General features: G+C 39.2%; 1 protein-coding gene across 4 annotated transcripts in view; it reads left to right on the forward strand.

Annotated features, from left to right (window-relative positions):
- Positions 1-6,921, forward strand: part of PAX3 (paired box 3) — a 99,633-nt gene extending 92,712 nt beyond the window's left edge. For 2 of the 4 annotated variants that reach the window (XM_010355443.2, XM_010355444.2), the window contains exons 8-9: positions 4,616-4,862; positions 5,369-6,921. In XM_010355443.2, coding sequence (XP_010353745.1) covers positions 4,616-4,862; positions 5,369-5,403 — 282 coding nt within the window. In that variant the 3' untranslated portion in view covers positions 5,404-6,921. The remainder of the gene's footprint in view (positions 1-4,615; positions 4,863-5,368) is intronic. The other 2 variants (XM_010355442.2, XM_010355446.2) reach the window with 2 other exon arrangements.
- Positions 6,922-22,112: the final 15,191 nt, after the last annotated feature.

The raw sequence follows: 22,112 nt of genomic DNA on the forward strand, positions 1-22,112 counted from the left end.
CACAACATTAAAAAAAAATCAAACTAAATGTGTATGTTAAATGTTAAATCAGAACATCTGATTTCTTAAGAACAAGAAAGAAAATAAAGACGTGAACCAAGAATTCCTACTAAAGAAAAAAGAAGCGCCTGGATGTGCACCATAATTTACTAAATCATTTTAGATTTCTGATAAGCTTCAGGCACTTTCAACGGATGGGAAAACCATAATGCTTGTGCCAAGACAAATATTTTCCAGACATAGTTTTAAAGGTAAATCTTAATTTGGCCCACAGTTTTTATCTCTTTTATTTAATCTTACAATAGGAAAATTAATTCAAGAGAAATATGGCATGGAGCAATTGTAAAGACTTAGTTTTTCCTGAACCATATAATCTTCCAATCAAGATATAAACAACCTATTTGGAATTCTGAAACTTGAGAATGAGTTTAAAGAGATCTTCAGAAAATGTCTCTCTAATAATGCAAAAGATGGAGGAGCTGGTAGAAGAAATGTAGACATAAATTCGGAAGCTTTGAATTTGTTTTTAAAGGCTGTTCAAAAAACAGTTTAGGAACAGTATGTGGGACACATTTTGGAGGTAACAATTTAGAAATCTGCTTAATAGATTTTGTTTTTGATGGTTCACAACTAAAAGTAAAAAGAAAGAGTTCTCCTTACTTCCTTTTCTAGCGAGACGGAACAGAGATCTTTATTAAAGAAAAACTCTTTCTGGTCATTGCGTCTCCTGAATTTGCCTGGCATTCAATGAGTGTGATCAGTGTTCAGGAGACAGAACTGAGTAACCTTGAATTTGTTTCTTTTTCTTTGAAATTGTTTGTCAAAACCAGGCAACCGAGCTTCTCTAATACCCTAAATTAAAACAACAACAAAAAAATCAGGTACAAAATGCCAGCCCTGTAGGAGAAATAGCTTACTAATGGTTTAAGGGGAGGGCAAAAAAATCCACTTTACAACAAATGAAGGTTTTATTTTAGGCTTTGAATTACAAATTCGAAGGGATTTTTAGGAAAAGCATGCATAAAAGAAATTCTGACATTATTCTTAAAAAGAAAATGTGACTGGAAGGCAATCCATAACCATATTGGATAAGTTCTAAGAAGTTCATTTACCAACTTGTTTGTGCATAGAAAGAACTTTCCATAGCTTCCCTTGAACCACGTGAAACACAAAGTAGCTTTTAAAGAAACGTACATGAAAGTGTAACGGAACCTTCTACAGAGATTTGAGGTTTTAAATTATGTGAGGGGAGAGTAATGCATTTTCTATTGATGTCCTCACTTCCCCTGCCAACACATAATTTAAAAAAAATGTAAAACAGTAGGTTTGTAAAATGGTGTATATTTCTCAAGTTTTCTCAGTGTGAAATATTGAAATAAATCACATTATAGTTATTTATTAATCTCAGTTTCAGGCCAAATGTAGGAAAATGTTAGTGCGGTATTCCCCATCCTTATAAGATTCTTGAGATTATGATGATAATATGTGACCATAGTGTGTGTGACAATAGTGACACACAGGAAGACCCTGTAGGTTCCTTCCTATTTGAGTCATGTTTTGGGATGTCTTAAAGCTACTCAGCCCTGGAATCTTTGAGGAACTATCTTTCTATTGCCCTAATATGGCCCTGCAGACAGGGTATCTTCTCCATCCTTCAATAGATATACTTCAAGGTCTTAGAGTTAAATCCTGTCCTAAGGAATTTTCTAATGCAGTGACTGCCAAAAGCTGCCTCATGAACAACATCATAAGCTGATTTTTGCTTATAGGAAGGACTTGTTTCTTCTCTTTCAGGACTTTCTTGGGTTCCCCCGTCCCCTATAATTAGTTATTGCTGCCTTCAAAGTTATGCAAACAAAAAATGTATGGCAGGGGATTTTTTAAAAAGTTTATCACAAAAATGTACATATAGCTCATGGGAAAGTGTGCATGTTTTGAATAAAATTCTGCTCTGAGCTCATCAAGTATAACTGTAGATAGAGCATTCCATTTCTCCCTGAAAGCGACATACCATTGACTGAATTTCAAGTAAGCATCTTCATGAAGGACACTATTAATTTAAAGTTTATTTTCCTTTTATTAAGTGCCACTGGATATCTTTCCTCTCTGAACTAATATAGTTACAAAATTGCTTTTTCTAAGTTTTTGAATTTTCCTTAACACAACTTATTCCTGGTAAAATATTTGGCCTGTGCAATGTATTCCCTTTCGTTAAAAAAATCACATTTTAAAATGTTTTTATGTTCATGTCCAATCTCACCCGTCAGGATCTCACACAAAAATGTACTCCTGATCTGAAAGGAGTGTGACCGGCACCAAACAACCTCTAACTTAAAGAATCTTTCCTTCTAAAAGAGATGTCTAATTTGGGCTGAATTTTCATAATTAATAAATTAGTGTATCAATTGAAATTCATGAATTTTCCAGGTATACCCTGTGAAATCATCTGTAAAGCTCAAAGAAACGCAAAAAGAACCCACGTAGATGAAAAACATATCCAGGAACTAATTTAAATCCATTCTTAGTTATGTTCAAGTTTTTTAAAATAGAGAAATGAAGAAATTAACTTGCTATAAACCATGCTGGCTAGGGCCCTGAAAGAGCCCACATTCTGGTGATTTTCCATCTTCCTGGAATTGTCAGTCCTATTGATGCTTACTTTATTTTTTGACTTTCACTTTCTCCAAATCCCCATTAAAACAAAACGAAGCTCTGCCACAAATGATGTTTGTTTGTTTTTTTTTTAAGAATATAACATTTAAAAAAATTGTAAAAAAAAAAGATGTTTTACCACATATCTCAAAAAAGTTTAGATCCCTGGGATGTCTTTCAAAATGTGGGCATTACTGTGTTGCTTTGCCCACACGGGCCCACCGTCCCATGTGTGTGCATAGACAATAACTCAAATGAAAGAGAGACAGCAAAATGAAAAACAGGATTTCTGGGGAAGGCAGGGACATCCATCCAAATGATCTGTTCAAATGGAGGAAGAGTGGATAACTGATAACCCACAGAAGGTGGATCTCTTTTTCTCTGTCTTTTAGGGCTAACTGAAGATGGATCAGCTCAGAGCTTTAGTTCAAGAAGATTTGGCTTAATCATAAGGATTACGCAAACCCTTCCCAAAGGAAATGATGGGATCCTTGTTTTTGGAATCTGACTTGACATTCTTTCTGGGAAGCAAAACTAGACCTGCCCCGTGCCTGACCTGCCTCTCAGATTCCTGCCTTGCTGGAACTCCTAGATCCAGGGTTCTATTGCCTGAATTATGAGAGCTATTTTGCAGTTAGCAGGAGGGCTTATAGTAAGGGCTTGGTTGTCATTTCTGCCCTCTCCTCTTTCTCTTATTTGCACACTTTAGTCTCTATAGGCTTCAAACTTCCAAAAATAAGACAGGACTGTTGTGGAAATGTTGTGGAATTGTTGGATACTGCATTTAAATACTTTGTAAGTAGATGTGTCTTAGGGGGGCTCTTCACCTGGTGTTAGATTTCTTTTGCAATTGCTTTTGAACCCTGCCACAGAAGGGTACACAGTTTAGAAAAATCACTTCCTCTCTCGTGTGGCAGTTTTCCAGCTGCAAAATTAATTATCCACTTACTTTCACCACGAGGTGCTGTAAGGGTCAGGGATCTTGAGTTTGTGAAACACTTCACCATGTTGATCTGAAAGTTGTTCTTTCACAGGATATTTTTTTTTCCAAGTTGTCTTACTCTCCAGGTTATTTACAAAACTGAACTTTTAAAGAACATGTTTGCATTTCAGGCTTGTCTTTCTTTTTAACACTGTATATATATGAAATGGTGTTTTAGAGCAGAAATAAAATAGTAGGTAATGGAGGCTTTTACTTGGAGAATCATTTACATTTCATTCATTCGGCACTTAATATGTGTCAAGCACTCACTGCTTTAGGTGCTGGGATATAAAGATGAGTAGGTTGCTCCTCTCAAAGCTCTCACCAGTCAAAGCAGGTGACTGAACTAATGAATATACAGTGGAAGGGGTAAGTAAAGTACCAGGGACCATCAGGAGGGGAGTAAATATTTCTAATTACCAAAGGATGGCCAAGATAAGGAAAGGGGCTTTCTTGAGAGGGAACACTATTTAAAAAAAAAAAGGCACAGAGATCTCAAAGTACATGAAAAATAACTTGATTTGGATTAATTTATCGTTTAAAATATAAGCAAATGACTGTTTAAAAACCACATGTGAAACTTCCAGATATAATGTATGAATAGACATTTTTCTGTATGAACAGATACAATTTCTCCCTTTTTCATCCTTCTTTTCCCTTCTTTGAAATTCCAGTCTGATTTTATCACTGGAGACATGGTGTAATTTCTCGCTTTCCTCTTCTCCTTCCTTCTTTTCCTTTTCCCCCCTTCTCCCTTCTTCTCCCTCCTCCTTTCCTTCTTCTGAAACTGCAGTCAGATGTTATCGTCGGGCATGATGTAATATCTCTGCCACTTAGAATTGGGGTCATAGTCTCCAGGACAGCTCTTTAACAGATTTCTAAAGAAATAAAAACTGAACCGTCAAGTTATTCTTTCAGCTGTAGGCTGCAATCTGGTTCTCTCTGCATTTTAACTTCTTCCCAATCTGGCTGTTTTTTTAGGTAATGGGACTCCTGACCAACCATGGTGGGGTACCTCATCAGCCCCAGACTGATTACGCGCTCTCCCCTCTCACCGGGGGTCTGGAACCTACCACCACGGTGTCGGCCAGCTGCAGTCAGAGACTAGACCATATGAAGAGCTTGGACAGTCTGCCAACATCTCAGTCCTACTGTCCACCCACCTATAGCACCACAGGCTACAGTATGGACCCTGTCACAGGCTACCAATATGGGCAATATGGACAAAGTAAGCCTTGGACTTTTTAGGGGGCAATTACTCCTGGAAGGGAGATAAACTCAACTCTTGCTTAAGAAAGGTCAATTAGAGGCATGATTAAGCCTTACATGCCGGTATCGATTTTTTTTTTTTTTTTTTTTTCAAAACCAGCTGACTGTTCCAGCAAGGGCTTCCTTGTGTAATTATTTTCTTAACCGATGTCAACAACATCTTGCGATTATTAATTGTTGAGACATGAAACCTGATTGCCACTAGGTAAAACATAAGGGTTGGCCAAAATGAAATAATCCCTGACATTAGAAACACATGTTCTTAATGAGGTCAGCTCCAGGATCATATGGGGGATAATCCCAGGGACACAGAGTTGTGTCAAACTTGTCTCAGGAATAAAAATATTAGTCTCAAGCCTTTGATACCACAGTATTAAATATGACATTGTCAGCCTGTAGCTGATCTTGCCCCTGACTGTGAATTGTCCCAGCATGACCTAAGAAGCTGCGTGTGTTTCCTTACAGGTGCCTTTCATTATCTCAAGCCAGATATCGCATAAGTGAACTGTCCACTTGGAGCTAAAACTGGCCCTGTTTCTGGTCTTCGCAGTCTAGACGTGAAGAGTCTGCTCAGAAAACAAACAAAAAAAATTACCCTTTTGTTTGGGGTGGGGGAGTCCCAATAGGAGACAAAGGAGAGCAATTGATTTTCTTCCTCCAATAGTTGGTTTCAAATTCTTTTGAACATGTTTGACAAAAGCAGTGGAGAAGAAGAAGACCTGGAGCAATAAAGGACAAATGCAACATTTTAAGGCAATGGTTTCACATGGTTACATATCAAAATATCCCAGTTCTTTAGTGCTGATCATGGAGGAGCTAGAACATTCCATTTGCTTGTGTGCGTGCACGTGTGTGTGTGTGCGTGTGTGTATTGAGATTTACCTGGACTGGTTTGGGCAAGCAGGCTATTCTAAAATATAATAGAATACTCTAAAGCTTAACATGTTGATGTTCGATGCTGATACTTGTACAACTTTAAAACTGCTCACTTCATAAAGCAAGAATGGAGGAATCATTGACTCTTACACACTGGAAATTGATGTAAAAAAACTGCCACCATTTTTTAGGAAGCTAGACTAGCTGTAAAGGACCTCCTAAATAAATTATTTGTTACTGTATCCTCATTTGTAATCTAGTTGTCAATAAATGTCCCGGATACGTCTTGCTAACAGTATACGGGCTACCAGGAAGAAGGACTTGTTTCCTTTTCCGGTGTGGGGAGAGGTGTGTGACGTTTTTCCAGTTCACATTTATTTGGTAGCCCACCTGGGTTGGAGGAAGGGCATGGTGGAGAGAAAGTGACATGCATTCACATATCTGCTTATCGGTGTGCAATACTGTGTACCTCATGGATGCTTTGGCAATGCCCAAGGCGATATAAACAAAATCAGAACTATATTTTTGCAGGTGCTTTTATTTTCACAGCCCATAATTCATAGTTATAGAGTGCAGTGATGTTTGCCATTTGCTGGACAACCAACACCCGTGTTGCTCCTTTGATTAGAGACCAGATCAGATAATTACGCTTTTAAACCGATTACGTTTACATTCTTCTCTTTTCTATGAAAGGCAGGGCAAGAACAGAAATGTTCACATGGCTCTCATGTACTTTTAAATTATACATTGATATCCAATATTAAAAGATTATAGGAACTGAGGTTTACATACGTTTGTGTGGTGACATTTTAGAATGTCAATAAATTTGTTTTTTGAATTGTTGAGAGAAACAAGAAGGTGGAAGGCAGTGTTATTTATTTCTTTCTATTCTTGGAACCATGAATGAGGTAGGCACAAATACATTCCTTTTAGAGTTAAGAACTATGATGTAGCGAGTTAGTGAGACTAGACATAGTACCGAGTTTAGTTCATGCATTGGTCTTAGAGGGTGATGGAACAAGAGAAGTACTATCTTTGTGTTGCAGCCTCAACCAACAACAATGTGTTGTAAAAATGTCTTTCATGTAAAAAGTGCAGTAAATATTTACTATTTATAATGAATAAACAGTTATGAAAACTTGCCCACTACTGCTTTTTTGGGGGAACTGGTGAATGTAGTATAAATGAAAACTTGGCAATGGGGAGCCCAATATACATGTACTTCACTTCTAGTGGAACCTTTCTATGAGAATATACTGTAGACAAATAAGGTTACACAACCCACAGTTGTATTCTCTTGAAGAAGCTTGTTGAACACACTTTTAAGGATTGAAGTTTATGTTTTTATCAGTGTAGCATCTAGAAAAACCCTTCAGTTTAGCTTCCTTCATCTTCCTTTGGTTCTCTCAGAGTTATCCAGCCCCTTTACTGTCACTTACAGATATGTTTTCCCTGGAGTACCAGGCTCCATCTTCATCTCTAAGTCATCTCCACTGAAATTTGTATTTAAAACTCCCATATTTTATTTTATTTTAGCAGCCTACTTTGTTCTACATGAAAGATATTACTGCCTACTTCATTCATTCTTCCTTTCTTACTTCTCCTTCCCTCCCTCTCCTGATCCTTTCTTCTCTCCCTCCCTCCCTTCTTCCTGAATGTATTTAATGAGAGTCCAAATGTGCCAGGCATGGTGATTGGCACTTGTGTTATAGCAGTGCTTGTAGCCTAGTAGAGAAGGCAGAGGAGTAAATGCACAGTTTCAATAAAGTGTGAGGACTGTTATTTTAGAAGGAATAATCATAATACCTTTTGAAGCTCTTACTTGTATTAATTTATTTATTGCTCTCCACATGTCACATGCAGCAAGTGATGTCATTACCATTTCTCTCGTACACATGAAAAAACTGAGGCTTAAGGAACTTACATGAATGACTCAGTGGCAGAGCTAGGATTTGAACCTAGTGCAATCTCAGTGCCCAAGGTGTTTAAACTCATGCTCTTCTGCTTCCTCAAGACTAGTGTGACAGAACCTTACAGTCAGGAAGATCTAAAAGGGTGCTGTCCAATTAGAAGCTACTAGCCATGTATCTCTATTTAAATTTAAAGCAAATGAAAGTACACAAAATAACAAAATTAGTTCCTAAGTTGCACTAGCCACATTTCAAGTGTGCAATAGCCACCTGGGACCAGAAGCTGCCCTGCTGGGGATCGTTGCTGTGGAACATTCCACAGCACAGGAAATTTCCACTGGTCAGCTGATTGAACGCATGTGAGTTCATAGTTTAACAATATCAAAAACTTGAAATGCAGTAGGTAACGTTTTCCAAAGTTGTAAAATGCTTTAGTTGTTTTTAGTTCACACACTCATCTTTCTGATCAAACGTGTTGCTCTTCTTCTGATGATTATTCCAAAAATAATTTAAGAGGAGAGGAAGATAATCTTTACAGCACACTTACTTTTGTTGTCTTGTTTAATCCTCACAATGTCCCATAAGGTGGGCATTACTAACATCAATTTATAGAAAAATGCACTGAGGCCAAAGCTGTTAAGCAGCTGGGCCAACATTACATATAGCCAGAAATGGCAAAAAAAAAAAAAAAAAAAAAAAAAAAAAGACTTTGTCTTCTATGCAACCATGTGGCAGAACCTGTTTGTTTTATTTGCCTCTCCAAATGCTGCTTGCAATACCCACTTAATTATATCAGTCTATCCTCATGCCAAACTCAAGTTGCAAACAGGCATTTTAAAAAATCATTCACTCCCAATACATGAGAGGAATGCTGCCGGGATTCAGATTACACAAGAGAAACTCATTTTACATGATCAGTTTTCCTTTCTGTCTCCTGATATCAGAACTTGCCATGAATGGCTTATATCTTATTTTGATATATTTCTTTGTGTCCTTGTCTTGTTTCTGCATGTCTTTAAAATCTATTTCTCTGCTATTACTTCTCATGTTGAAAGTCCCTGTAAATCTTTTTTCTCCAGACTCTTAAAATATCTAATAAATCTCTGGGGAAATGCCATCTGATTTCTTTCAGTCAGAGTTCCTACCCTCATTTGCTGGGACAAGTAGCCTTAAGAACTTTGACCTTTTGACATTCAACGGAACTTGAACCTGATTTTATGTAGGGGGTTCCCCCTTGTCCATGTAGTTATTTGATTTCATTGGAAAAATTAAAAGTAAAAGCTGAAAATTAAAACTCAAATATTAAATTGTGGATGTGCCATTGTCAGCTGCTGAGCCATTCCTTGGCAGCAATTTTTCTAGGAATAGATATCATACATTTCACATCTGTGACAGAAACAAGCATATTGTTTTATGCTTTTGATTTAGCCCAGTCTGGAAATGTATTTTCATACACACTTGGATGCTTGGGAAACATGCTAGGTTAGAAGGGATCTTCATTAGTGCTGGTGTATAGAACCAGAGTAAGAGACAAGATCACTGGCTCATGGCTGTAAGTTTAGGAAGTCTTAAATGGAGAAGGAGATGGATTCATTAATGCCTTTTATCTGAATATGGCATGGAAGAATCTATCTGAAAACTACATAATTAAGAATTAAAATTAATACACAGGACCAGAACCAAAGTATCTATAAGAAGGAAATCTATTTACCTGAGCCTCAACCATTCTGATGGAATAAGTCTTGGTGTTAAGTCATTCATGGATAAGGAAAGCTGATGTCAAACATGGTGGGCACAGTAAGTGAAGACTGGCAGTATTTGTGCAAAAAGTTCCACATGGCCAGCCTCAGCCTCAGATAAGTGCTCATGGAGCTTTAAGTCAGTGGTAGATGATGCATGAGAGAAAAGGAAGAAAACAAAGCTGGGTACAGGACTTCTCACCAGATGCCAGTGATATGAGCTAGTTCTCCTTTTTCCATAGACCCCACTTTGGAATTGCTGACCATGGCGTCCCACATGCCTAGCACCATGTCTGACCCATTACAGGTACTCAGAACATGCCTGTTGAATAAATGAATAAATAAATAGATGAAAAGCGATTTTCTTATACTGTTCCTACATGATCTTCTGAGCAGGGAGATAATTGTATGACCAGAGGTGCACAGATTGCCCCAAGGTTAGATTGGCACGAAGTCTTAGGAAAGGAGTGAAAGGCAGCTGGCCTAACAAGTCACTCAAAAGCCATATTTCTGATCATTTTGACTGTAGCAGAGGATACAAGGTGGTGATTTGTGGGATTCACCACTGGAAGGATTGGAACAGAAAAGGGAAATAGCCAGTTGCTTTATTGCTTAGAAAAGTGGCTATTAGCCCTGGCTGTTTAGTAATCTGCACATTAAAAACAAAGAAAGAGAGAGAAAGAGAGAGAGAGAGAGGGAGAAAAAGAGAGAACATTCAGACTACTGAACTCAGAATCCACGAAGACAAATGCCAGGAAAGCTGACAAAGCAGGAGCTCCGGGAGAGGCCTCTGGCTGCATTGCAACTGTGGCCACACCTGATTAGATAAGTTTTCTGGGGCTTGAAGCAGTGGTCAGGGCTGTTCACCACTGCCCACCTGAGACAGGAAGTATGGACACAGCTTAGCCTTATCGCCCAACAAACCTGACTACCCGCTCTCAAGCCAGATGGTGAGATATAGAAAGGCAGGAGTTCCAGCCATGGTGCATGAGGAAGACGGGTGGAATTAGGAGGATGAGTCATGCCAAGTTGGTTGGTATTGTGTTATGATCCCATCATTTTCCCAACTGGAGGCCTACAAAGCCCCACCATGCAAAAATGAGGAATGCTTGAGCTCTTTCCCAAGAGGTGTGGCTACATCTTGTTCCCCAGGCTCATGTGATCCTGTGGCATTTGGGAGAGTGTAAAGCATGGAGCTGAAAGCTTAATTGCCTTTCCATTCTGCTTGCCTGGCATCCCCCATTCCATGCCGCTGAACATACATAGAGCTGCCGAGTCTCAAAAATAATCCCCACAAATCCTGACTCTTTTCACTGCTTGCAGAGTTGAGGGAGATGGGCAGTGGTTGTTATGTCCTAATTAATTGCTTAATGCATTGGATACTAACCAAGCTCCTATTGTGCAAGTAGAACAGTGGGACTATAACCGTGAATAAAACACAGTTTCTGTTGTTGAAAGACCCCAGGGCAGAGGAATGAGCTGGATAACTCAGGAAAGAGTTGGAACACAAATAACATGTAAGCAAAAGTTAGTATAAGAACCAAAGAGAGGGTATGACTCTGCCTGATGTTGGAGCACTTTTCAGAGGAAGTGGCCCTGCGGCTGAATCTCTAAGGATAAGTGGAAATTTATTGGTTAGATACAGTGGCAAAGGGCATGCCAGTTCATTTTTACATGATGCCACTTGTTAGATTATCAAATTAAAGGAGCCAGGAGATCAGACAGGGGCTGCCCCCCCCCCCCCCCCCACCGATTCTCTAGTCAGAAGGGTCCGCAGGCAGAGCCTTCTGGGAAACCCTAGTTGATAGGGTCCAGAAGGTCTGAGATGAGGCACAGTGGGGCAATTCTTTCTTTCCTAAAAACAGATTGAGAGAGTCTCAATCTCAAGGGCCAGTTAAGAAACTCATAGGTGAGCCTGTAATCCCAGCACTTTGGGAGGCTGAGGCAGGCAGATCACTTGAGGTAAGGAATTCAAGACCAACCTGGTCAACATAGTGAAACCTTGTTTCTACTAAAAAAGTACAAAAATTGGCTGGGAGTGGTGGTAGACACTGTAATCCCAACTACTTGGGAGGCTGAGGCACGAGAATTGCTTGAACCCAGGAGGCAGAAGTTGCAATTAGCCGAGATCATGCCACTGCACTCCAGCCTGGATGACACTGTGAAAATCCATCTCGAAAAAAAAGAAAAGAAAGGGAAAAAGAAAGAAAGGAAGGAAGGAAGGAAGGAAGGAAAGAAGGAAGGAGGGAGGGAGGGAGGGAGGGAGGGAGGGAGGGAGGAAGGAAGGAAGGAAGGAAGAAAGGAAAGAAAGAAAGAAAGAAAGAAAGAAAGAAAGAAAGAAAGAAAAGAAAAGAAAAGAAAAGAAAAGAAAAGAAAAGAAAAGAAAAGAAAAGAAAAGAAAAGAAAAGAAAAGAAAAGAAAAGAAAGAAGAAAGAAACTCATGGGTGAAGGAACATATGTCTACTCTCATTATCCTCTTCCTAAGCTGATCCCCCAAAGTTTGGTAGGGGGGTAATGCTCACTCTTAGTGGCCCAGCTGCATTTTTACAGGTGAGCGACTCTTTGTTGGAGGTCTGGAAGCTGCTCCATGCTTGTCCCTGGCATTTGCCTGGGAAGCTGCAATGCTCCTCAATACTTCTACAGATTGTTCCAGGCTTACTGGGATGATCCATTCTTACTAATTATCCAGCTGTGTGTAACTGGGTGCTTTGCCGAGGACAGGCCCCAAGATCTCTTTGCTCAACTTTGATGGGTCAAAATGAGAAAAACTGTTGCTTTTTCTCTTCTACTTGAGCTCCAAGTTTAAATTCTTCTTTGGGGCAAGCTTTACCCTTTTCCCCTTTGCAAGCACACTAGTGGGTCTCTTGGTTGTGTAAAGGAAAAGCAAACATTTGACTCTGAGATGGAGGGTAGACTACACGTAGATGCACATGAAATGATGAGAAGCTAAGTAGCTTTATATAAGCATGTCAAAAGCTCAATTTGTAGGTAGAGTTTTATGTTTGCAGATTATATTTAGTTGTAGGAAACCAACTCCTGCTTTCTGGCTTGGAAGAGTAGAGGCCTACTCACGGGAAGGAAACTACTTGCAGAAACAAAGGGGGCAGGCTGAGGGCCCCAGTAGAAAAATGTGGGTCTGGGAGAGCTGCTGTCCTCTCAGGCAATCATGGCTGAGTCAGGCTCCCAACAGAAAACAGCCGCTATACTTGAATTGGAAATTTAGAGAAGGATTTTTAATAAGAGACTATTTACAAATGTGAAGTGGTGGAGGGAAATCACAAAGGATGATGTAGAAACCTGAGGATAGTTGGGCAGCTATGGAGTGGGTAGGGTGAGCTTACTGAAACCTGGAAATAAAGAGCTGTGTAGAACGAGTGGTTCTGACAGTGACCTCTGAAGAAGGGATGCAGACATCCAGAGGAAACCTCAAAGGGAGGGATCTAGGGGACAAATGTCCTGGTCTAATTTTCCTCTCATCTCCCAACTCCTGCTGGGGCTCCCATGGACTGAACCCAGTTAGAACCAGAGGGCATAGGAGTCAAGCTTGTGCCCCATACACCAATCCCCTGCAGAGAGAGAGAGAGCCAGGTAGGGAAAGGCGGAGAAGGATCTGGGAGAGTCTGCAGCTTATGCCTAGGCTTGGGTTTTCTGTTTTGCAGTCTGCTATGGTCTGAATGTTTGTGTCCCCTCCCCACCCTGGCCCCAAATTTTTATGTTGAAATCCTAATCCTCAGGGTAATGGTGTTATAAGGTGGGGTCTTTGGAAGATAATTAGGATTAGATGAGGTCGGGAAGGTGAAGCCCTCATGAATGGGATTAGCGTCCTGTCAATAAGAGTCCCAAGAGAATTTGCTGCTTCTTCTCTGCCATCTGAGGACACAGTGAGAAGGTGCCATCTATGAAACAGGAAGCAGGCTCTCCTTAGACACTAAATCTGCCAGCGCCTTGATCTGAGACTTCCCAGCCTCCAGAACTGTGATAAATAAACTTCTGTTGTTCATAAGCCACCCAGTTTATGGTAGTCTGTTTTATTAGCCTGAATGAATTATAACACAGTCCCTTTCAGTTATCCCCAACCCTTTAAAAAGCCTTAGTCAGCCTTAACCATCATCCTAAGGAATTCAGGGAAGGATCCATGCCCAAGTTGGGGAGAGATGATACAATGCATGAGGACACTGCCAGAGGAAGGCTAATCTCCAGAGGGCAAGCAGCGCTGTGCGCAACAGCCATTTAAAGTCAACTGGTTGAGACGACAGAGTGAGGTTTAGGGAAGACACACTCTTTTCTTAGGAATTCCCAGAAGTATTTGGAGGAGAGGAACCTGGTCAAATGTTGTACTTCTTGTCATTAAGCAGTATGGCTCTTTGCAGTATAAGAAACTGGATATCAAAAGGAAAGTGAGAATGGTCCTTTTTAGTCACCATACCAGGAGATCTGGAACACCAGACTTACCCATAGGAACAGTTTCATAACTGCTTTAGATTTGTCTATTTCTTCCATAGTTTAAGTTTTTGGAAGATAAGGACGGTGTATTGGTCATTCTTGTGTTTCCAACTTTGTTTTGTTCACTATCAACCTGTCTGATATGTTTATTGAATGGAATTAAATTGTTGCTTACCATGTATGCTTGATTATTATGCAGCACATGAATAGTTCTTTACACCTTAAACATAACAGATTTACTTGTTTTCAGCTGCAATTGATTTAAATACTGAAATTCTGTAATTTTTGTTTTAATCTTTATGGATTTCTGATAATGTAAAAGAGATGGTCCATTACAATTGGAGAAAAAAATACAGAAGGCATTTAGGACATTATAGAATTCACTGCATTTACTCTACATCCCAGGTATTTGGGAGATAGACAAAACAAATCACAATTCCTACATTCAAGAAGCTCTAATCTATGGATGAATTCAAAATACAGTTTGTATGATTATATGATAAAAGCTAAAGTTTAGTTAACTTTTGTATTAGAAATAAAGAACTTGCCAAGAAAATTGTGATGTAAATATGATTATACTGACAATAAATAAGAGTACTTAATAAAGTCAAGTCTTCAAGATCCCAAGAACTATTTATGGATGAACAAAGTTATATGGCAATTATAATTCAGAGGGCATGTATTTTTTTAAAAAGGACTTACAGAAATTTGTGTTTGGCAACACTTCTTTAGTTGGCAGCTGAAGTTACGATATATATTTGATAGTAGTAATATTTCTTTTCTTAAAAAAGTTCTATCAATTTAATTTCATTCCAATTAAAAATTAAGACAAGAGTCCAATTTTAGAGAAAGCTTAACAGTATGTTATTCTACCAACATGAGAGACATTTTCAGTTTTGTATACTCTCTTCCAGTCTTTAGCCAAGTATACCTATGAGTATACTAAGTATACCTTTTCATGATCATTCAAGTACAGTAAATTAAACAACAACAACAACAAACAAACCTGCTTTTTCTTTTTTCTTTTTTTTTTCTTGAGAAGGAGTCTTGCTCTGTCTCCCAGATTGTGCAGTGCCATGATCCCAGCTCACTGCAACCTCTGCCTCCCAGGTTTAAGTGATTCTCCTGTGTCAGCCTCCCAAGTAGCTGGGACTACAGTCTCCTGTCACCACGCATGGCTAATTTTTCTATTTTTAGTAGAGATGGGGTTTTACCATGTTGGCTGGGCTGGTCTTGAACTCCTGACTACAAGTGATCCACCTGCCTTGCCTCTCAAAATGCTGGCATTACAGGCATAGCCACTGCACCTGGCCACAAAAAATTTTTAGAAAAAGAATTATTACTAATGTCAATTACTACATAACTGTCTCATTTCTCCATGTGTCTACTATAATTTTCTAAAATTCTAGTTACATGTGTGATTTGTCTAAAGCATAGGACTTTTTATGTGCTCCATTTCTTCTTTTTGCTCAGATCTATTCTCTGCTTACAGTGTACAATAAAGGGAATATTAATAAACACTAAATTTCTTAAATCTGGTTTTCCTTTGCAAAATTCAAGTACTTTGGGGGGAGATTGTTTTATTTTGTTTTAGCTTCTTATCTCACCTAACTTATTTTCCTTTTTTCTTTTGTTTTTACTCTCAAACTTAATATTAAAAAGAAAAAGTCAACTTGAACATTGATAGTGAGAAAATATCTCCGTATCTATTTCTATATTTGTAGACTTTTTATTTAATTGTAAATATCAAAGAGTTTGAGGAGTAGTATTATGTATCTGTGATGGTCTGTATAACACCTTAGAATTTCAAGGAATTTTCACATACATTACATTGCCCTTCCCAATATCTTCATTAGGAAGGTAACTCATGAATATGATTCTCAGTTTACAGCAAGAATATTAAGCAACAGAAAAGTCAAATGATTGTCTAATAGTTCCGACTCAGCTAATAATGGTGGAATCAGGAATGCAATTCAGGCTTCCTACTTTTCCGTTTAGTAATCGCTCCACAACACCATGTTTCAGTTGGAATATGCCCTCAGTGAATTCTTAAATACTTGCTTACTGTTACTCTCTATTAGACCTCTAGACCACTGCTCACATTATTTTAAGCTCATAAGAGAAACTGGCTTTCTAAGTTTTATAAGGCATTATGGATCTTTGCTTACTCTTCTAACATAATATAAATATAATACTGAGCCAGTTTTTAAAAGATTGCCTGCTGGTTGTAGTTGCTCAATCCTCACAGTGTTGACAGCTCCAGCTCAACTGTGTAAGAGCAGATGGGGGTGAAGGGAAGCAATGGTGATGGGAGAAAGGGATGTTTAAGCTGCATTTGAATCTTGTTGATAAATATAACACCAGTTGTCTACCTGACAGAATGATGGTGGAAGTGATCTGATGGAGATACTTGGAGAACTTAACCATCTATCCTTGATAGCTAGTCATTCTTCAGCCCTGTCTACTGCTTTGCAGGTTCATGCACTGATTTCAGCCCTATAAGGTAAATGGCTTCTTCCTGGATTTCAACACCTCAGGTTTCTAATTAACGTGAACCTTTAGAGTCCCATAATGGGTTGTCCATGAATGGGTCTTTTTTGCTTCAAGGAGCACATAGCAGAATCAGGAAGACCTGAGTAAGTAGATATCTCACCTGGAGAGGGTTGGACAAAGAGAAGGGTCTCCTGAGTCAGACCTGGGTAGTGTGATTCAGGAAGGTTTGGAAGAGGGAACACTGGTTTAGGTCTGAAAGGTGAAAAGAAAAATATCCAGGAGTAGAAGCTTGACTTGATTGGGTTGAGGGGAAGTGAGTTTTTTATGGCAAGAGCTTAACATACTTTGAGAACTGCCTTTGGGTGAGATCATGGAGAAGCAAGGAAAGATGGGCTTGGAAAGGTAGCCAGGACCCAGTGACACAATGCCTTGTGCTGTATTGTGTCTACTATATTTCTCCATGTGTCTACTATAATTTTCTAAAATTCTAGTTACACGTGTGATTTGTCTAAAGCATGGACTTTTTATATGCTCTATTTCTTCTTTTTGCTCAGATCTATTCTCTGCTTACAGCGTACAATAAAGGGATAGCCAAATATCTCCATCAGATCACTTCCACCATCATTCTGTCAGGTAGACAACTGGTGTCAGGTTGACACATTTGTATCTTATTCTAAAGAAGAAAAGATTCCACTGAAGAGCTCTAAGTAGAAGACTGACAATTTAGATTGTTAATTTAAAAATAACTAGGCTGGGCATGGTGACTCATGCCTGTAATCACAGCACTTTGGGAGGCCGAGGCAGGTGGATCATGAGCTCAGGAGATCGAGACCTTCCTGGCTAACATGGTGAAATCTCATCTCTACTAAAAATACAAAAAATTAGCCAGGTGTGGTGGTGGGCACCTGTAGTCACAGCTACTCGGGAGGCTGAGGCAGGAGAATGGCGTGAACCTGGGAGGCAGAGCTTGCAGTGAGCCTAGATCACGCCACTGCCCTCCAGCCTGGGCGACAGAGCGAGACTCCAACTCAAAGAAAAAAAAAAAAAAAACCTCTGTAATTACAATAGTTACGTTTTACTGAGCTTTTACAAGTATGGCCTCTCCAGCATTATGAAAGGAACTTTATATATTATCCAAAAATACAGCAACTCAACAATATGGTGATATCATCTCATGCTCAGAGAGTTTAAGTACTCTCCTAAAGCAACAGGCAAGCTTTGATGCCTGGTAAGATGAAATCTGACTAGCTCTTTTCCTGTCCTGCTGCCCCAAAGGCAGACCTTCATACTCTCCTTGGATTTTTTCCTCCTAAACCTTACAGTAATTTACAAAAATAACAAACATAGAGTAAGTGTCAAAGCTTCTAAGTGAGCATTGTACTTGTTGGTCTACAGGACACAATTGTCTTTGATATGGTATCTAAAATCATTGTGGAGAACCGTTTGAAAGGAATTGACTGAAGGCAGGGATTCTAATTTAAGAAGCTCTTGCAGTAGTTTAAGGAAAGATGGAAAGGGCTCAGAGCAGCACCATGGAGCAGGGGAAGGGATTTGGGAGGTATTTAAAGGTAAACTGCTGATAGGTCTTGTTGACAGATGTTTGTGCAAGGTTAGGACAGAGAGGAATCTAGGATAATTTCCAGGATTCTCTCCTGGGTAATGGGCTGGCGGTGATTCTACCCCTCAAGACAGGGAATACAGGAGGAGGAGTAGGCGTGGAGAAGGTAACGCCTTTTTGTGCATGACCTACACAGGTGGTGAAGTGACCCTAAGACCTTCAAGGGGAGTTGTCTAATAGGTGGCCAGATAAATAAATCTGAAGTTAGGAAGTGATGTCTGGCCAAAGATATTTGTTTAAAAGTCACAGATGGCTCGGGAAACAGGGTATTTATTTTCATAAAATTGGAGAGCTTTAACCATGTTCGTGGGCTGAGGGGAATACGTTGATAGCATGGGAAAATTTGTGTTTTGAATTTTGTAACCCCAAAAAAGTATGTTCAAGTGTTAATCCTTGATACCTGTGAATGTGACTTTACTTGGTAATTGGGTCTTTGTGGATGTGCTATAATTAAAATGTAAATTAGGATGAGGTCATATTGGAGTGTGATGGGCCCTTAATCCAATGTGACTGGTGTCTTTATAAAAAGAGAAGTGATACAGACACATGAGGTGAGAATGTCATGTGAGGACAGAGGGTAAGAGTGAAGGGCAGCAGCTGCAAGGCAAGGGATGGAGAGGACTGTCAGACATCACCAGAGGATGCGAGAGAGGCATGGAGCAGATTCTCCCAGAGCACCCAGAAGAAATCCATGCTGCAGACATTTGATTTCAGGCTTCCAGCCTCCAGATCTGTGACAGTAAAATTTCTGTTTTCATAAACTACCCAGTTTGTGGTATCTTTGTTATGGCAGCCCCAGAGGACTAACAGAGGTGTTATAAGAAAGGGGGTCAATGGATGGAAGCAAGCAAGTCCTTGCAAAGCAGGAAGGAAATGAATAGGATGCAGTGTACATATAGAAGTACTGGCTTTATCCAGGAAGAAGTGAGTCTTTTAAATCTTTTCTATTTAAAGAAGGGAAGTGGGGAAGAATGCAGATACATTTGCAGGTGGAAGAGGAAAGCCTGAAGTTGAGGGAGTTCATTTCTGCTGCCTCTATTTTCTCTAAAGTTGAGAGCAGGAGTTTAGGGGGGTAGTGGTGATGGGGTGGAGGTGGAGGAGCATTTAAGATGGTTGCTTGCAGGCGGAAGAATAAAACTGGACTCTTACCTTTCACCATATACAAAAATTAACTCAAGATGGATTAATGATTTTTTTTGTTTCTTTTTTTATTATCATACTTTAAGTTCTAGAGTACATGTGCACAAAGTGCAGGTTTGTTACATATGTATACATGGGCCATGTTGGTGTGCTGTACCCATTAACTCGTCATTTACATTAGGTATATCTCCTAATGCTATCCCTCCCCTCTCCCCCTACCCCACATCAGGCCCCAGTGTGTGATGTTCCCCACCCTGTGTCCACGTGTTCTCATTGTTCAATTCCCACCCATGAGTGAGAACATGTGGTGTTTGGTTTTCTGTCCTTGTGATAGTTTGCTCAGAAAGATGATTTCCAGCTTCATCTATGTCCCTACAAAGGACATGAACTCATCCTTTTTATGGTTGCACAGTATTCCATGGTGTATATGTGCCACATTTTCTTAATCCAGTCTATCATTTATGGGCATTTGGGTTGGTTCCAAGTCTTTGCTATTGTGAATAGTGCTGCAATAAATATATGTGTGCATGTGTCTATACAGCAGCATGATTTATAATCCTTTGGGTATATACCCAGTAATGGGATGGCTGGGTTAACTGGTATTTCTAGTTCTAGATCCTTGAGGAATCACCACACTGTCTTCCACAATGGTTGCCCTAGTTTACAGTCCACCAACAGTGTAAAAGTGTTCCTATTTCTCCACATCCTCTCCAGCACCTGCTGTTTCCTGCCTTTTTTATGATCGCCATTCTAACTGGTGTGAGATGGTATCTCATTGTGTTTTGATTTGCATTTCTCTGATGGCCAGTGATGGTGAGCATTTTTTCATGTGTCTGTTGGCTGGAACTTACAAATGTACTCCCTGTATCTAAAATAAAAGTATACATAGATAAATAAATAATAAAATCATTGCTTAAATGCCTTCTTTTGAGAAGTGTCTGTTCATATCCTTCACCCACTTTTTGATGTGGTTGTTTCTTTTTTTTATTGTAATTTTGTTTAAGGTTTTTGTAGATTCTGGATATTAGCCCTTTGTCAGATGAGTAGATTGCAAAAATTTTCTCCCATTCTGTAGGTTGCCTGTTCACTCTGATGGTAGTTTCTTTTGCTGTGCAGAAGCTCTTTAGTTTAATTATATCCCATTTGTCTATTTTTGCTTTTGTTGCTATTGCTTTTGGTGTTTTAGTCACGAAGCCCTTGCAAGATGGATTAAAGATTTAAATGGAAGACCTCAAACTATAATAATCCTAGAAGAAAACCTAGGAAATATCCTTCTCAACGTCGACTTTGACAAATAATTTTTGGCTAAGTGCAATTGCAACAAAACCAAAAATTGACAGGTGGAGTCTAATTAAACTAAAGAGCTTCTGCACTGTAAAAGAAACTACTAACAGAGTAAACAGACAACCTACAGAATGGGGGAAAAATATTTGCAAACTACACATCTGACAAAAGTCTAATATCCAGAATCTACAAGGAACTTAAATCAACAAGCAAAAACAAATAACCCCATTAAAAAATGACAAAAACCATAAACAGACATCTCAAAAGAAGACACAAGCAGTCAACAAACATGTGGAAAAATTCACAACATCATTTACATCAAAATGTAAATCAAAACCACGATGAAATACTATCTCCCAGGAGTCAGAATGGCTGTTACTAAAAAGTCAAAAAAAAACAACAGATGCTGGTGAGGCTGTGGAGAAAAGGGAACACTTACGCATTTTTGATGGGAACAAAAATTAGTTCAGTCACTGTGGAAAGCTGTTTGGAGATTTCTCAAAGAACTTAAAAAAAACTACCATTTGACCCATCAATCTCATTACTGGGTATATGGGTATATATATCCCAACCCCTAAAATTGATCATAATACCAAAAACACACATTCACTCATATGTTCATCATAGCGCTATTCACTATAGCAAAGACATGGAGTCAACCTAGGTGTTCATCAATGGTGAATTGGATGAAGAAAATGTGGTAGCTATATATCATGGAATACTGCACAGCTTTAAAAAATGAAATTGTGTCTTTTGCAGTAACATTGATGGCGCTGAGGGCCATAATCCTAAGTGAGTTAACACAGGAACAGAAAACCAAATGCCTCATGTTCTCATTTACAAGTGAGAACTAAATACGGAGTATATATGGAATTAAACAGGGAAATAGACTCTGTGGACTACTAGAATGGAGAGAGAGGGAGGTGGGTGTGGGTTAAAACACTACCTATTGGCTACTATGCTCACTACCTAGGTGCGCTATACCCATGTAACAAACTTACAAATGTACTCCCTGTAACTAAAATAAAAGTATAAATAGATAAATAAATAATAAAATCATTGCTTAAAGGCATTGTCTTGGGACACAGGGAAGGATGGTGGCACAGCCTTGAACACCCAGGTGTGGAGGGGGTGATTTTCTGCAACTGAACTTCATGGCTCAGGCTTAAGGGCTGAGAATGAAGACTAGATTGATTATTTCTGGGCAATGCCCAGCACAGTAAGCAAGGAGTAAATGATTGAAATGCCATTGGAGAGAATGGCAGAAACTGGGTCTTGTAGGACCTTGTGGAATAGTATAAGGGATTCCTCCTAAGTCTATGTAAAACTGCTACACTAGGCTTTTGAAGCAGAGAGAAACACAATCTGAACAATCTAAAATATGTTATTGTAAACATCATTTTGGAGAGATGTATTTTGGTGCTTGTGACAACGCATGAAATGGAAACTACTGCATGGCCAGAGAAGAGATGGCCTAATCTCTACCTAAGGATTCCATAGATCCATTAATGAACCCCAAGCTGCTCAGCTTGGTAGGATGCCATGTACAAGAGACATTCTTCAGAGACAACTCCTCCCCTCTGTACCTTTAACAATGTCATATTGCTTTGAATGTGATATTCACAAGGCTGCGTAGCCTAGTGCTAAAGAGCAAAGACTTGGATAAGCTTAGTTTTTAAAATTCTGGATTGGCAATTTTAGAATGT

This window comes from Rhinopithecus roxellana, chromosome 14 (genome assembly GCF_007565055.1).
Source record: "Rhinopithecus roxellana isolate Shanxi Qingling chromosome 14, ASM756505v1, whole genome shotgun sequence".
Taxonomy (NCBI): Eukaryota; Metazoa; Chordata; class Mammalia; order Primates; family Cercopithecidae; genus Rhinopithecus; species Rhinopithecus roxellana.